This window comes from Antrostomus carolinensis, unplaced genomic scaffold (assembly GCF_000700745.2).
Source record: "Antrostomus carolinensis isolate BGI_N321 unplaced genomic scaffold, ASM70074v2 scaffold5979, whole genome shotgun sequence".
NCBI lineage: Eukaryota > Metazoa > Chordata > Aves > Caprimulgiformes > Caprimulgidae > Antrostomus > Antrostomus carolinensis.
This window is the reverse complement of record NW_010336307.1, coordinates 1-16,715: the sequence shown is the minus strand read 5'-3', so window position 1 is coordinate 16,715 and position 16,715 is coordinate 1. Positions and strand designations below refer to the sequence as shown.

Below are 16,715 nucleotides of genomic sequence, written 5' to 3'. Positions count from 1 at the left end.
CATTTTGATGGAGACAGAGCAAACAATGCAGACACCAGGAAATATTCTTCAGTAGTTTTGCCAGGGCAGCTTTTTCTCACAGGTAATAACAACGTGATATTCTGTTGATTCGGATCTTCTCTCCATAAACGTGGTGTTTTTGTCATGATATGCACAAACTGATGTATACAGCTAAATACACAAAACTTAATATTAACAGTCAAGATACCATTCAAACTTTTACCAAAATCTGTCAGGTTTAACCTTCTGCACTTCAATATAACTATTTTAAATATCTGCAGTTTCATTCAATCATTTCCTTCCAAAATGACTGTCTTAAGAGACCTAGCACAGGCAAGTCAGAATATCCATCTAAAGAGGTCACTGGCAGCATGAAAACAGGTTTGAGACCAGTTCCATATGCTTAGTTCTGTGCTTGGCTACGTTCCTCAGCCCCTTTCCCCTGACTAGTTCACAGCGTTCCTCCAAACGTTACTGACCGAGCATGACAACAACTTGAGGTTTCCAGCATATCCCTTTCAGACAAAATGAAGTGAGAGGTTAGTTCTACAGGTAACTTTTAATGCAAGTCTTGAAAATTTTAGAAGATTCTGATATTTTTCCCTTCACAATACATATGATTGCATTTATTTACATATATTTTATCTTTTGGTATACATTTTTATTAGTTATTGCCAGTTACCCTTTTCATTCTTAAACAGTAGCACAAATGGTTTACAGTCATGATACCTCACAACAGCCTCACTTGCCATTTATGCAAAATTAAAAAAAAAATTAATTCTAAATACTTTTTTTTTTTTAAATCTTCTGTAAAGTCAGGATTTTCTCCTCATTTATTAATAGCTGGGCTTGGCAGAACACATCAAAGGTGCCGACACTCGTGACTAATCTAGATGAAGTTCAAGTTAGCTGACAGGAGGTAATTTTCTTCAGTTCTTCATTCAGCTCTTACTCATCCCAGGTATCTCCATATTTATTTACTTTAACTAAAGAAAAGAAGAAAAAGTAGTCACATATGACTTAATTTAACTGCAAAAGATTATCTTATACAGTGCCGAAAAGTATGATGAAATGCATTATCATTTAAAGCTGTGAGTGGGGAGAGCATCAGCCACAGCACAACAGACATCTAATTAAAACTACTTTTTGAATAAATGGGGAGAAGAGTTCGTTAATCATTATTCTTTAATGAATTAAAAGTCAGTCAAGAGGCCTACCATACTAATTCCTGCTCTACAGAATTTGTAATTACTTTGAGGCAAATGTAACATGGATGAAACACAGACAATTGGAGGAAACAGGCAAGGAATGTTACGATAAATAATGTGGCTACATAATCTAGTTACGTGCACAACTGGATGGATTCAAGATAGTTAAAAACATGTTCAAAGACCAACAAACAAAAATCAGTAATCTCTACTCAGCCATTATTATTTGGCAGCTTCCTTTAGTATAGGAGTGAGTCAGAGAGTTAAAAAAACCCCCCAAAACCAGGGTACTGGTCTTAACGGATTTATTCAGAAGTACGTTGTGCGTAACTGAAGAACGACCAGAAAGGGAAAAGATGCTCTCTTGCAAGTGAGCTGCAAAGGGGTCTGTAGCCGACTGCCTTCACTGGCAGGGTGAGGGGTGGATCTATATGAGCTGGTAGGAAAGCTGACACGAGTCAGGCACCTCTTTATACCTCTGCTCACAGGTTAATTACTAAGCCCCCTGTTTATTAACAGCGATCTGCAGCAGAACCAGCGGAACAGAGCAGAATGTATGGTCCTTTTTATGGCGAGATGTCAGCAAACCTAGCACAACGCACTGACAGATCTCTTTTAAGCCGACTGACACTGCAGTAGCGAGGCACCAAGTACAATTTGACTTCCACTGCTATGAACCATGGCAGCCAAGCAGGCTGTGCTCATTCCCCAGAAAACAGTCCGGGCCCCATCGCTACGCAGATGAATGTATTTGTACGGCTGCAAGGAACGGAGAAGGCACCAGCAGATGGAAGTGAGGCACTGCTCAGAACTGGTTGAAACATGGTTTGTTTTCCCTTATGTCCCTGCAACAGAGGGCAGAAACCACCGCCTCCTATTTGCTAGTCTGGCTCCTACAACACAGAGCCAAGAGGATGAACAAAGGGCTAATGACTCAGGAGGTACATAGGAACAGGCACACAACGGGTAACGTGTCCAGTGCGACACAAGAAGTCACATCAGATCCTAGCCTGCAACATCAGTAGAATCCCTGAACTGTAGATCTAAATGTGCTTCCACTTGTAAGACATTTCTGAACTTTTGCATTCCCTCCTTACTCTTTTTCCCTAAAAGTGCAAGGAGATGCTCTTAAAAGTTTAGTTACAAATCTCATGCCCTTCTCAGCGTAGTTCTGTTCTCAAAGCCTGAGTAAAACCAGCAAATGGAACACAGAATGCAGACAGAACAGACAGAATGCAGTATTTGATCAGTGTTTTCTAGAGGTCTTTTATAGACCCCAAATAACCAAAAATAAAATAATGAATGCATATTCCCATTTCACAGCCACAAGATCTGCCATGGAATATGGCAAGGTCTGCAGGATGCTGCTCAAGATGTCTGGGTATGGTTTTCAAGTGGCATATGTAGGCTTTCTATTTGTGGAGAAATATCTTGAAAAAGAAACGTTGTGTTAATCAGTGAAGTGTCAGCTGATGGAATCTACAAGCAATCTGAAATTACAGCTTCAATACTTTTTTTAATGTCTCACTTGGCATAGTCACTGGATAAGACAAAAAGGCTTTCATCCTGGAAATAACAGATTTAAATAGTTACCCAATAATTGTTTGTAATTTTTATTTCAGGACCATGTAGATCTGTTCAAAGGCAGATGATCTAGAGAAAGTAGGTCACAAGCATGAAACAGACTGACACTCAAGCAACACTGCTCCAAAGCTTACTAGTACTACTTCAGTATTTTTTGCATTAATATACTTTCTATACTTATCACCACCAGTTATACCTGATAGGAGACATTAGCTATTCCTACAGATCTTGTTGCAATGCAACCGAGAAGACTGAACACTGCATACAAACTCAAATGATTCAAGCTGACTAGTCCAGCAGTGTGTTAAATGGTAAAACATTCTTCTTCCTAACACCATTTTCACAGATGTGACACTAAATAAAAAAGTTCTAGAGCAAGCAATTATGAATTGCTTCTATGTCACCTTTTCAAAAAAATTTATTGAGTCAAAAAGTTGACTGAATGGCATCTTATTCTTCAGCACACTGCATTCTTATTTTGCTGTGTAAAGTTGTTTTTCACTGTGAAAACAAATATCAATATTGCTGCCAAATACTGTTTCCTTCCTTTGAGTTTTAATGTTGAAAATGAACGTCTGCAAACAATGCCTCTATAGAAATCCCCCAATTCCACCTGAAACAATTCATAAGAATAAATACTCCCCCCTTTAAAACCATCAACCATGTGCTCTATTTTGAGAGAACAATGCTATCTAAAACATACACCCCCTTCCATAACTAAAACTCTTCGGTATAGCTCTGAGCTCAGAGAATCCTTTGTTAAAAAAGGTTGCTCAATATATTCAATAAACCAAAAGGTGTGAGATTTTCAGTCTGGCACCAAGCAATACAGCTGGAGCAGTGGAATTATAATTTGCTTTTGGAAGATCAATATTTTTGAAAAAAGAATTAATTTGAAATACAAAACTACAGACCACATCACATAGGAAATACCTGCAGATACTATAAAAATAAATTGCTTAAAGAGTAAGCAGAATTAAGCCATTTTTAACATCACTGCCAATATAGGAATTTCCTACGTATTTCTGTAAATCAGTACATTACCTTCCTTAACTGGTTTTTCCTGTGAGAACTTGCTTGGAGTTTCTGCCTTTGGTGGTAGCATTACCTCGTATGTCTCTCTGTGCTTATTTCGTAATTCCTCATATGTGATGCCTTTTTTTTTACGGCTTTCTTCTGGAATTGGAGCAGGATCTGGAAACAAAAGAAACACCAAAATACATCACACGCCGAAACTTGTCTAAAAACTATTCTCAAATGCCAGTTAATTACAGCTCAATCCCAAATGAAAAGGAGCATGACAGCTGCAATCCTAAATGCAACTGCGAATGTATGTAGTCTTTAATTAATCCATTCCTTTTCTCCTCTTCATTTTGTCAAACTACTTTAGAAAATTGGCAGTTAACTCCTTTTCTTCATTTTATCCAAAGGAAATTCGAACAACCATGTGTTGTTGATGGATAAAATAGTTCTGGTCACTTTATGTGCAGTTTATGATAATCATACTTCTCATGTATTTATGACTTCTGACGAGAAGTCTAAGTGAAGCTCAAGGGTTGCCATCCAGGCTTTAAGTTCTGCTTTCAAAGGAGTAGGACTACTTCCATCATATGTCACCTGATAAACATTTTTTTCTTTTATCTACACCTCCAACGCAGAATCTTGGTTCGGCAATTAAGATTCTACCAACTACAGATATTTGTGATGAAGTGTAATTACAATTTCCTTGACAATTTACATCTGATACTTTCATATAAGTAAAACTGAGTTGCATAAAAGGGCTTTCTTGTGAAATAAAACCTTTTCTCTAATGGGGTTAAAAAACCCAAACTCATTCAAAGTGCAAAATTCTGCATTTGACAGTAACTTCCTCCTTTGTGTACCAGAGTGACCTGAATTCAGAGTCATGTGTTGCCCCTGCAATAGCAGAGGACAGAGCTCATACTGGAAGGAGGGCAACAGCTGCACAGAACAGTACTTGAAAACCATTTTAGTTCTCTGTGAGAAAATCAGCTGTTGCCAGACGGAACACAATATGCATTCAGTTCTCAAGAGACTTACGTTTTTTCACACTATAAAAACCAGTTTAATGTCACTGCATTACAGCAGTATCCAGTTACAGCACCACTGCTGGTGAAAATGAAACAGCCTCAGAAAGGCTAGCGGACAAATGGTAGAGACTGTGGTTTACTCCGTGCACATTCACCTTCATTTCAATCAAAAAAACTTTAAGTCAGCCTGAGTTTTTTTCAGGTTTAGTTTCACAACAGATTAAACCTTTTAAGTTAACTTACAATCTTACTTGCAATTAGAGCTTCAAAACATGGAAAAAACCTGAATTTAGTTTACAGTTAGAACACAAAATAATACATTTATTTACCTTCTATGTAAAAATAATTCTGGGAACTACAAGTTGTTCTGTTCAAAACCACTATATTGTACCATGTATGTTTGTTTGCATGGGATGAAAGTAGGTAGTTTAGTAAGAGAAGTATCTCAGAGAAAGGCAAGAGTCAAAGTATTACAACCTGCTAACTATTAAGAGAAACCACACCTTGAACAGTGTAATCAGTAATTCCTGTAGGTGAAGATTCATTCAGGGAAGCACTGAATGGAACGGGTTCATAACTTGAGAGGGCTCTGTCTGTTGAACTATAATCATCTGAATAGCCAGAAGAAAGTGGGAATCCAGCTCTTGGAGAAGAAGATTCAGCAAATGACTGAGAAGGCGTGTCTGAAAATTCAGATTTCCGACTGGATCTGCTGGAAAAATTATACAATTAAATACAGAAATACTAAAGTTAAAAATGGAACTATAAGAGTAACAATATACACAGTTCAATAAAATACTCTCTTATTTTAAATGGTTTAGCTTCCAACATGAATTATTATCATCTTAAAAAAAAGTTTGGGGTGTTTTGTTTTGTTGGTTTTTTTTTTTTCCTGTTACACTGCAAAGATCTGTCTAGTCCTTTCCTCAACACTCTTCCTTTCCTCCCAGAAAGTCATCTCATCCCGAAAATCTCCAGAACAGAAGACAACAGAGACCAAATATTTTGCGCTTCATAAGACAAAAATGACAATCCCTTTCCCCAGGGAGTCCTCAGACAGAAAAAACACACACAGACACAAATAGTACAGGGTGTGTCCGTGTAACTGGTAGTAGCATGAACTATGGTTATTTTTAAAGGCTTTTTAGAAAGTATTTGCAATTTAAAACCCTTTATCATTACAAGCTGCTGTAATTGATCAGTATGGAACAGCAGAAGAAAAGGAGAATGAAGAGTGATCTTGGGGAAATCAAATTATGAAGGTTTATTGAGTTGCTGAATTCAGTAGAAACACTTTAACGAATTTTCTATTGAGAGAGGAAGGTAAGAGAATATAAAGAATATTCTGTAAACTGATGCCTGATATTCTAAAACATTTGCTACATACTCAGAATGAGCCTGTAAACCACCACACAACATGTCTCTATCAAGAATGCCATCATTTGGTGCCACTAGAATGTCTCTAGACTATTTATTAATTTTTTACTTTAAATTTCTGCTTAGCTGTACCTCTAGTTTCATATGAAAAACAACAGCAATTAGTCTTTGTTTTATTCTCACAATAAACATACAGAGCTAAGCCATTTTATTGCCTCAGTTATAGTCTTAAAGTATATGCAAACACAGCTCTAAAGACTTGTCCCATCTTTTAGTTCCCTACCTATTTTTAACTGCAAATCTGAATTACCAAAATACATTAATTAGTAGATGTATAACGACCATGAAAATGTAATGATTTCTGTTGCTGGCTTAAAAGAGTAGCAAATACGGACAATAATGCAATTTGAATGAATTTAAATTAATAATTCAACCAAGAAGAAAAAAAAAGGAATTTATCGCTTAGGAAATAAAATTTTACAGATACAAAAGAACGGGCCATTAAAGGTTGAAGGGACTTATTGGTGCAGCAGATGATGGCATTTAAACAGGTTCTCACCTAGAGTAACCACAGTTAATGAACATGACAATTTTGTTTTAGAAACTGGAGGAGAGTGAAGGGCAAGTCCAGCTCCAATACAGCTGAGTAAATGTATAAAGTGGTAATTCCTAAAATTATGTTTGATGCCATAAAAGTGTAATCATTTCAGAATAAAAGTAAATCTTGCAGACAAAGCTGACATAAATCTGAATTTATAAAGTAATTAAGAATTTAATCAAGTCCTTTAAAACCATTTAACAAATCTCAGCACATACATAGCAGGACTACTACTCACTATCCAAACTCTATTCTCCCAGATTTGAATCAAGGGTTTAAGTGAGATATTCCGAAAGCAGTTTGCAATTAAAAACCACTTGAGGTAGAAAACGTTTTTGGAACAAAACAGGAAATAGTTTTAAGAACCTGATGAGTTTCTCATATGTTCAGCATAATGCTGTTACAGATGTAAAGGATTTAAACAAACAGCAGTAAGTTTGACCACCATGCTTCTTCCTGCACTGATATTGTTTACTGAGCTCTTTCCTTTGATAAACAGTGAAATCATTTCCACCCTCTTCCTACTTCAATCAAACTAAACTATGGGAAAAACTTCCAGAATGTAACACTATTTCATTTCAGTTAACTTAGTTTACTTCTAAGTTTAGAGGCAACTTCTGCTATCACACTACTGTAAGCAAATTCCACAGAAAAACAACATCTTAACTTACAAGGAATACATTTTGTTAAGTAAAATGTTTCTTTTTCTGCTCCTTAAAGTGATCAGTTGTATGTAAAAAGCTCAAAATGTGCGTTTTATAGCTGGCCAACTGATACAGATAGAGCTTCCTAGAAGTGCCAGACTGCAGGTAATAGAGGAAAGGGGGAAGGTGCAGCTCTGAGGGGTCTTGAAAGCTGCAAATGTAGCCTTGATCTGTAATGTTTAAAATGTCCTATTCAAGAATAAGTTTTAAATTTAAAAGATAATTAAATTCTTACCTATGTGAACTATGTCTCTGAGCTTGTCGCAGAACATCTCCTATTGGGGAATCCTTCAGTTTCTTAAACTTCTCGCTACAGATTGGCAAGTAGGATATCTTTCCAGCTAGGTATCCACACATTCCAGCAACTTTTTAAAAGAAAAAAAAATATTGTTTTACATCCTGTATCATAACATTCAACACAGTTTTAAAATAAGAATTTCAAATAAATCATACAGTACCTTGAAGAAACGAAAAAATACAGTTTAGATCTAAACCAAAACCATGCAGTAATCATCTCTCTCTGCTTCTTTTGCAGACAAAGGGTATTAAAAACAAAAGCAACAGCAGAACAGAGACATAGAGTAATGATTTAGACAAAGTATAAGCATCAGATGATTTCAGCTAGTACTTGATGAATGAAAGGTGACAAAAAAAGGCAAATAATTGCAATGAGTTCTTCTCAATATCCAGAAATAACAATTAACTAGCAAAGATGATAAAACAGTCAGGAATAAACAAAGGTAGTAAATTCTGCTAATTTAATCCATCACAACAGTCAGATCTTGAAAAGGTTTTCCCAAGTATGAAGAGAAATCTAAATAAACTTAGCATTAGGTTTAGTATCTTCTGAAGATGATTCTACGATATGGTTGCCAGAGGACAAATGACTGAATTAGCTGAACCCTTGCAACTTTTAGGCAAATGCTTTTAATTTGGTGCATTAGGTATTTTCATCTCCTGGACAGGACATAAGAATAAACGATCACAATAGTTCTTTCTGGCTTAAAACTGATAATCTCCATCAACTGGCTCCTTCAGGTTTTACGAGTGGGTCAGAGTATGAAGGAGCACGAAGGATTTAATGGCAATTAATAGAAGTTTTGTTGTTGACTTTGTAGGAGAAAAGGACTCTTAGATCCTTCTTTCACATGCAACCAGTATTTTCTAAATACAAAGACTCTCAGTCATCTCTAAATCAGAAAGGAGAAAATTAATCCTCTGAGGTCCTCACACGTAGATCACATTGCCTGGGAATCAATATAAAAGGGGATTTTACCCTACGCTGCTGTACTGGTATTGAAACTGTGATTCCTGTTCTAATGTCTGCATTTTCAAAAGAAGGTTAAAAGTCCTTTTCCATGAGAAAAGAGAAGAACAGCCACAACTATGAGTGAGGTTTACACATGAGAAAAAATTCGGAAGACACCTGAAACGCTACAAATATGTGCAAATGGAAAAATTACAAGCCTCTAAAAGAAAAATGGCCCAACAAGAATTAAAACTAAATATTCAGCAAAATAAAGCTAAGCAGCAAAGGTGAGTACCTTTGGCATAACTACAGAGATCAAATCTCCTTTTCTTGAGGCCTTCCAGTCAAGAAAAGTGGAAGCATCTCTCTGGAAGATGTTTCACCCAAAGTAATTATTGGATAAAATATTTGGTTTCTCTTATTACAGACCCAACAGCCAGATGATCCACATTTTTGAAGTTAGCACAGTAAATTAGATATTGTTGCTCTCTGCTTCTTCTGTATTCACTGTGACAAGACCTTAGAGAAGCTGGTCAGAGACAGATAAAAGAGGACAGGTCCCACTGCAGGCTAACATGAAGTAGGACATATGGAACTTTTCTTTGCCAAAGAGGGATAGCAGAGCAATAGCTCTATGCTATGCTGAAGGGCATGCTGGCAATGCAGAGTAACTAGAAGTTAGCCTGGGACTGCATGTGCTCTTCTTTCAGAGCTCATGGAGATAAAAAACAAAACAAAACACAACTGCACTGCTGCCTTCAATGCAGGAGGAATGTGCAGTTAAATTATGAGAGATAATTTGGACCTGTAAACTATGTCCCTGGCAATAGTTTTCAGGAAGATCCTGGAGACAGTAGGGGCATCCAACCTAAACAATATGAGGATGAAATGAAAACTGCTTAACTCAGGCCTTTTACACTTTATGTCTCAGAAAAAGCCCCGTATTTAAAATGCACATAAATCACATGAAGTTACCTACTGAAAAATAACCAAAACACACACTTCATGGAAAATTATTTTAGTATAAAATGAAAGTCCATATGCTGAACAGTGTACATCAAAAAGGAGAAGTCAGAAGTATTTTGGCTTATAACCTTAATATCAAGAATAATTGGTTTAGTCCAGCTGCTCCTTATTTTTCCCCTTGATTTCAAAACTTAGTTCTACTAAATAGGACAAATGTAGCCCTTAACCAGTAATATGTAGGGGATATAAGTAATTCTATTCCATTATTTATTATAAACATTTGTGCTATAACATTGTTTGGTGTTCAAAGAAAGCAAGTAGAATTTAGTATAAACAAATGGCAGCCCTAGTCTCTCACATTCATTTATCTGCTTAAACAACACTTCCTTCACCACAAATCATGGGTTTTACCCTCTTCCCACTGAAGTAAACTGTAAGAGTAACTGTCTGTATCTGGGCAGATTGGCAAGATGGAAGCTTCCTGTTTTACTGTCATGTACTACATTGAAAAGGTTAATTTATTAATTCATTTTTATTATACTTAATCAAAATCATTCACATGAAATTGCTGTTTTCCTACAATTGTACATACATAATGTCCAGGAAAAAAAGGCACTAAAATAGCCTGAATGGGACAAGTGAGATGCATGAATAAAGACCTTCAAATTAGGAAGGGAGGGGTGGGTGTACTCTGGCAAAGTAATTTGAAGTAAGCTTGTACAGCATCTGTTTACAATGTTTTTACAATCTTAGATGACACTTGTAAAGCATATATCAAATTTTACAATTTTATTAAAAGCCTAGAGACAAAACTTGTCTAAAATGTGTTGCACAAATTCAAAGATGATGAATAAATTAAATGCTCTACCTCTTGACATTAAACAGGTTCTTGCAGTATGAGATGAAATGTTGTAGTTAAGAAACATAGCTAAAAAGTTGGTGACTCATAGAATTAACTGCAGCAAGGTGAAACTTATTCACTGGGTATTTCAGATCACTTACTCTTATCCTCAGGCCCAGTTTTACCAATGTAAGCATTGATTCAATAATTTTAAAGTGACAGATTCTCCACCTGGGACAGGGCAATCCTGGTTATACACACAAACTGGGGGACAGGAAGCTGAAGTGCAGCCCTGCGGAAAGAGATCTGGGAGTCTGGGTTGATGGCAAGTTGAATGAGTCAACAGTGTGCCCTGGCAGCCAAAGGGTCTAGTTGTGTCCTCAGGTGCATCAAGCACCACACAGTGAGCCAGTCAAGGGAGGTGACTGTCCCACTTTACACTGCACTGGTGCGGCCCCATCTCGAGTACTGCCTGCAGTTTTGGGCACCTTAATATAAGAAGGACATCAAAATATTAAGAGTGTGTCTAGGGAAGGGTGACCAACATGGTGTAACGTCTCGAGTGCAAGAGAAGCAGCTGAGGTCATTTGGCTTGCTCAGCCTGGAGAAGAGAAGGCTGAGAGGTGACCTCATTGTAGCCTACAACTTCCTCAAGGCAGGCAGCAGAGGGGGAGGTGCTGATCTCTCTCTGGTGACCAGCAACAGGACACGAGGAAGTGGAATGAAGCTGCGTCAGGGGAAGTTCAGATCACACATTAGGAAAGATTTTTCACCGAGAGTGTGGTCGGTCACTGGAAAAGGCTCCCCAGGGAAGTGGTCACGGCACCAAGCCTGTTAGAGCTCAAGGAGCATTTGGGCGAGTCATATGGTTGAGTTTTAGGTAGTCCTGCTGGGAGCGGGGAGTTGGACTTGATGATGCTTATGGGTCCCTTCCAACTCGAGATGTTCTATGATTCTATAGAGTGGAGTCACAGTGTATCAGCCAGCTACTCTCATGGGAGTTACATCTGCTTAACAGACCCCAGAACCTAAGGCATGAATACAGGCTGAATTTATATGTAGCTTTTACTTACATGCAACTTTTGTAAAAGAGCCAAATCTTGAGCTATCTCTTAGAACACCTGAAAAAGAGGATCAAAGTAATTACTAATAAGTTATTAAGCTGAAAAAATCAACTGTAGTTATGTTTGTAGGTAGCAAGTTACTCTTTTACACTTAATGTTTAAAAAAATTCAAGAAAACCTAATGTCTGAATTCTCCATTAAATTATAAAGATCTAAGAATTACTTCTTTAATCATATCACACACAGTATTACTACACACTAGAGAATATATTGTTTCATAATCACTTGAGATATTGCATTTGTCAAACAACATAAAATTAACATGAATTTTATTTTAATTTAAAGTTTTGCTCCTTCTTTAGTTTTAGGAACTGCAAGTCACATAGCCGAAGTCTGAACTTTTTTTAATTACAAGTAGATTAGACATTATATTATTATAGTAACTTTACTCACAGCAGAGATGTATTTAATCGAAGCAAATCCAAATTAACCCAAAGTAGGTTTACACTTTACCTTTCCTAATTAAGAAACTAGTAGCAAGCATGCTCACTGCAGCCAAAGGAAAAGCTGTGAAAAAGAAGAAAAGTTGCTTAGTATTATTTTCAATATTTTCAACCACATTTAACAAAATATGCAATAAAATGGGAGCTGCTAGGCCTTACCAAGCTCATTTATATAAGAATGTAAGTGTATATAAAATTAACTGTATATAAATTATGAAACATTCACAATTCCAGTTTTTAAGACCTACTACAAATCATGCAGTTCTGGTTAATGAGTCATCTCTATCAGACTTCATGCTTCCTAAAATAAAAAAACTGATGCCAGATGGGATAAAGCTCTAAGGACACAACTCCAGGTGTAGCTGCAACTGCTACAGCATCAAGATGCAGAACTTTAAACCACAGAAGCATACCCAGTTCTTCAGGACAGAAGGCAAGTTATGTGGAGGCCAGTGCCTCTAAAAATTTTTGATTACCAAAAGTCTTGATTTTTTTTATGTTTTAACATAAGAATTTTGCAAAAGCTGTAACTCTTACAGAGATAGAAACTACACTGATTAAAATCAGGTAACCTGTTTTAATCACTAGAACAGGGCAGCTTTTTCTGTAGCTTATGGATCAAACTATACAACTCAGGGGTAGGGTCAAGAATGCAGAGAAGAAAACAAAAATGGAACAGCATTACTGCCTATCACAATCAGCTTAACAGTTCATGTCCAGTTTTAAGATATTGAAAGAGTTCAGGTGGCAGGAAGCATTTGAAGATGCCAAGAAACAAAAGGAATGCGTGTTTCAAGCAATTATAATCATGATATTGGGAAGTTTAACTTTGAAACTATTTGTAAAGACCACCACAACTGCACAAGATGCAGTGACACTGAAATAACAAACATGAGAGAAGACTAAAGTTAATTACATTAAAGATTTAGATGTGTCATAATGAAATTACATCTTAAGCAAGTCAGAAAGGCTCAATGACTTTAACTTTACCTAGGGGAGAAATTTTTGCAACACCACTAGATGTTTATAGTGTTTTGAGGCACACAATCTGATAATTAAGTCCATATTTGAAGAAAAATGATACTTTTTAGAACTTGGACAGCACAGTATTAAATTATACTTTGCAAACTAACAGTTTATTCCTTCACAAATTCTGATGGGTCTAAAGTAGGTTAAGATTCCAACCAGCATTTTAGGGTAAATGTGACTGGACATCACTTTTAAGGAAAAGTATTGGCTCCCTGGTTCACAAGCACGATTACAGTAACACTTCAAAATAAGAGAATAAAATCTCCCAATCTACTGAAGATTACAATTCTGATGCTTTTAGAGATTATAGAGCTAGATTTTCCAAAATTTGGAGTTCTAGATTTTCTAAGATATAGAACAGCAATGCAGAATTGAAGCTAAATTGTAAGAGGAAAAAAAACCCAAGGTGGAGTGGTTTAAAAAAACACCAACAAAACCAAACCAAAAGAACTTATTACAGAGAACTTCACTCTAACCCTTAGAGATCCAAAGTGATTTATAGGCCCAACACAAGTATTCTGGACATCAAAGACAGGTTATGCAGTTTAGTGGAAACAGCTGCTAGTATGGGAGCATATAAATGACCTAAAATGGTACCTAGAAATTAAAAGAGTAATGCATGAATGAAAACTTGGTTTGTATATAAAAATATGAATCATTATTCAAGTGTGGAAAAAAAAAAAACCCAAACAAAAGCAGCTTAATAAATCAAAAAATATCAATGCTTTTCACTGCTACGGACAAAAAGTACTACTTCTGCTTCAGGAACAGAATAAATCCTAGGAAAAATAATGGAAGGCTGATGTATCAACAGCACATAATTAAAGATAGGAATGTAATGTACCCTAGTCAAATGATTTTACGTTGAAAAAGTCATACTGATCTGGTTTGATTTTGTTAGTGAGATAAAAAGTGCAAAGGATAAAATTGTAGACTGTAATGTGAATTTTTACAGCATTAGAATTCATATTGTATGATAATGTGATTAAAAAATAGTAGCACCAGTAAAGCATATATTAAACTGAATTATGAAATTACTAGAATAATATCTATTACTGCTGTGAATAGAAACTACTGCAAACCAGACAGGTTTTGTAAGAACTGGTAAAAAATTGCTACAGCTTGATATCTGAATAAACAAACTGAAAACACACAAACTTATAGTAATATCTGTGAATAACAAGAACTGATACCATAAGAAGTGAGGATGGCAGGGCAGTCACACAGGCAGCCCATGGCTCTTGCAAAGGGGCATTCAAATAATATGTATTTAATATAGCAAATACAACCACCTGGGTACACCCAACACTGAACAATGAAACAAACACAGGAGACCTAGAAAACAGCGAGGGGCTCGAGGATCTCCCAGGGAGGTAACAGCACAGTACACAACTCCTGAAAATAATCTCTGTTACTGCTGTAGCTCCCTGAAGTGAAATTAGTGAAGAAACTAATTTGGGGCTTCCCAACAATACCTTCATGTTGTTTCTTCAGTCTCTGTATAAAGATGAACAGGGCAGTAAGTTACATTCCCAACCAAGAACTCGGAGCAGAACACCTCGAGAAGAACAAGCAACTCCCTCCCCTCCTGTCTTCCAGGAGATAAATTATCAATAAGCCATAACCAATTGTTATCTTACTACTAATGAACTTGACTCTTTAAACTTATTAAAATATCACAAAAATAGCTAGATTTTAGCAAACAACCTGGAGGTTTCCAGGTCTTTGAATAAAAGTGGAAGAGGAGAATGCCAAAACAATGGAGAAAAATCCAGCAGAAATTTGAATTGGCAACTCAAAATCACAGTGCCTTAGAAGTTGCTCCTGAAAGTACTGGCTGCCAGGAGAAATCAGAGCCCCAGTGTGCTAAATTTAGCAAATCAGCTGCTAAATTCTTCATCTGTCCTGGTTTCTGCTAAACCACCTATCAGCATCAGGAATAATCTACTAGTCAATGATTAAATAGTGGGTAACAATCACATCAGAAGGCTTGGTCAAACCTCTTGACCAGGTGGATAAAAATCAGGTATGTCTTGAACCTCTGGATTACATAAACAATGTTAAGTAATGACATCAATTCTCAATGTTTTGTGAAAAAACCCCAACATAATCTTGACATTTCAAATAAATCAAGATGAGACACAAAGTATCCTGTGAAAAAACAATGCAATTTTATTATTCCTGGATAGTAGCTGTAGTAGAGAAATAATTACTGACTGCAGAATCATGCTTGAGAGTCTTAGCTTTTATTTACAGAGAAAAAAGCCCAAATGTCTGGCCATGCACAGACACTGAACTTCTCTCCAAAAATTGAGCTGAATGACTCCTTATACCTGGTTCTAAGCTAAACTATTTTATTCTTGTATTCTAAAGATAACAACAAAAATTGAAAATAAAAACACCAAAAAAGAATATTCAGATACATAAATAAATGACACTCCATTAATTATATCTATTTCCAGACTTTTAAGAAGCATATTAATTTAAAATATGAAGGGATCTTGTTATATAGCATAAACCTTGTAAAATATGTCGCACCTTTTACAAAATTCCTATCCTGCAAACTTGTAATAAATGTAAATCCTACACGGATCAACATTTACTGGGATGCTATTTTAGACCATGTGATGTTTGTTAATGAACCGCTGTGATATAATGACCCAGGCCTTCCTTCCTTCCTTCCTTAATGCCTCAGATAACAGCAAAAACCAAGGGTGGAAGAAAAGCAAAAAGCAAACCAAGTTTACCGGCAAACTGAACTTACCTCTGTACCGGGCACTCTCTTCAGCACATTCCTTGAGGAGTCTTCTTTCCTCCTCTGTCGGCACGTAAGGCTTTGGTACTTCCCTCTTTCATTAGGGAAATAAATTGGACATGAATGAGCAAAAGAAAGGTTTGGGGAGAACTTTTCAATTAAAACATTTGTCTCACTTTCAAACCTTGTGGTGCCTGTACTTTCAGACAGCTATGAAGGAACCACTGCCTTTTGTCTACAAACCTCATATGAGGGCAACAGAGCACTGGAACAGGCTGCCTAGGGAGGTTGTGGAGTCTCCTTCTCTGGAGACATTCAAGACCCGCCTGGGTGTCTTCCTGTGTGATCTCATTTAGGTTCCTGCTCTGGCAGGGGGATTGGACTAGATGACCTTTCGAGGTCCCTTCCAATCCCCAACATTCTGTGATTCTGTGAAACGTATCACTAAAAAAATCCAATAGCTTCTACCAAACCCCAGGGAGCAGAAAATGCTGTGTGGACGCTCAAACCCCAACTCATCCACTCCTCCTTCGTCAGAGAAGCCTGCTCTGGTCCTTGCAGCCAGCCTTCCAAGTTTATCAACACTAACAGCTCATTAACCCCCTTCCTAATTACCCGTCAGGGCTAGATCGCACACGCACGCGAGGAGCGAGGCCGCCCAGCAGGCGAGAAGCTCCTACCGGAGCTGCGTGACCCTGTCCCGCGGGGAACGGCGAGCGGCCGGGCACCCTGCCAGACCGCCGACCGGGAGAAGGGCGGACGCGAGGAGGCCCCGGGAAGAACAGC

The 16,715-nt window shown here is 37.2% G+C and overlaps 1 protein-coding gene across 1 annotated transcript; it reads right to left on the bottom strand.

Moving 5' to 3' along the window:
• Positions 1–542: 542 nt before the first annotated feature.
• OCIAD1 (OCIA domain containing 1) lies at positions 543–16,023 on the bottom strand (the record flags this gene model as incomplete). The annotated part of the gene is made up of 7 exons (XM_010174786.1): positions 543–986; positions 3,837–3,986; positions 5,347–5,555; positions 7,758–7,887; positions 11,652–11,699; positions 12,156–12,209; positions 15,939–16,023. Coding segments are annotated over 7 exons (714 nt in total), but the record flags the coding sequence as incomplete, so codon positions are not given.
• Positions 16,024–16,715: the final 692 nt, after the last annotated feature.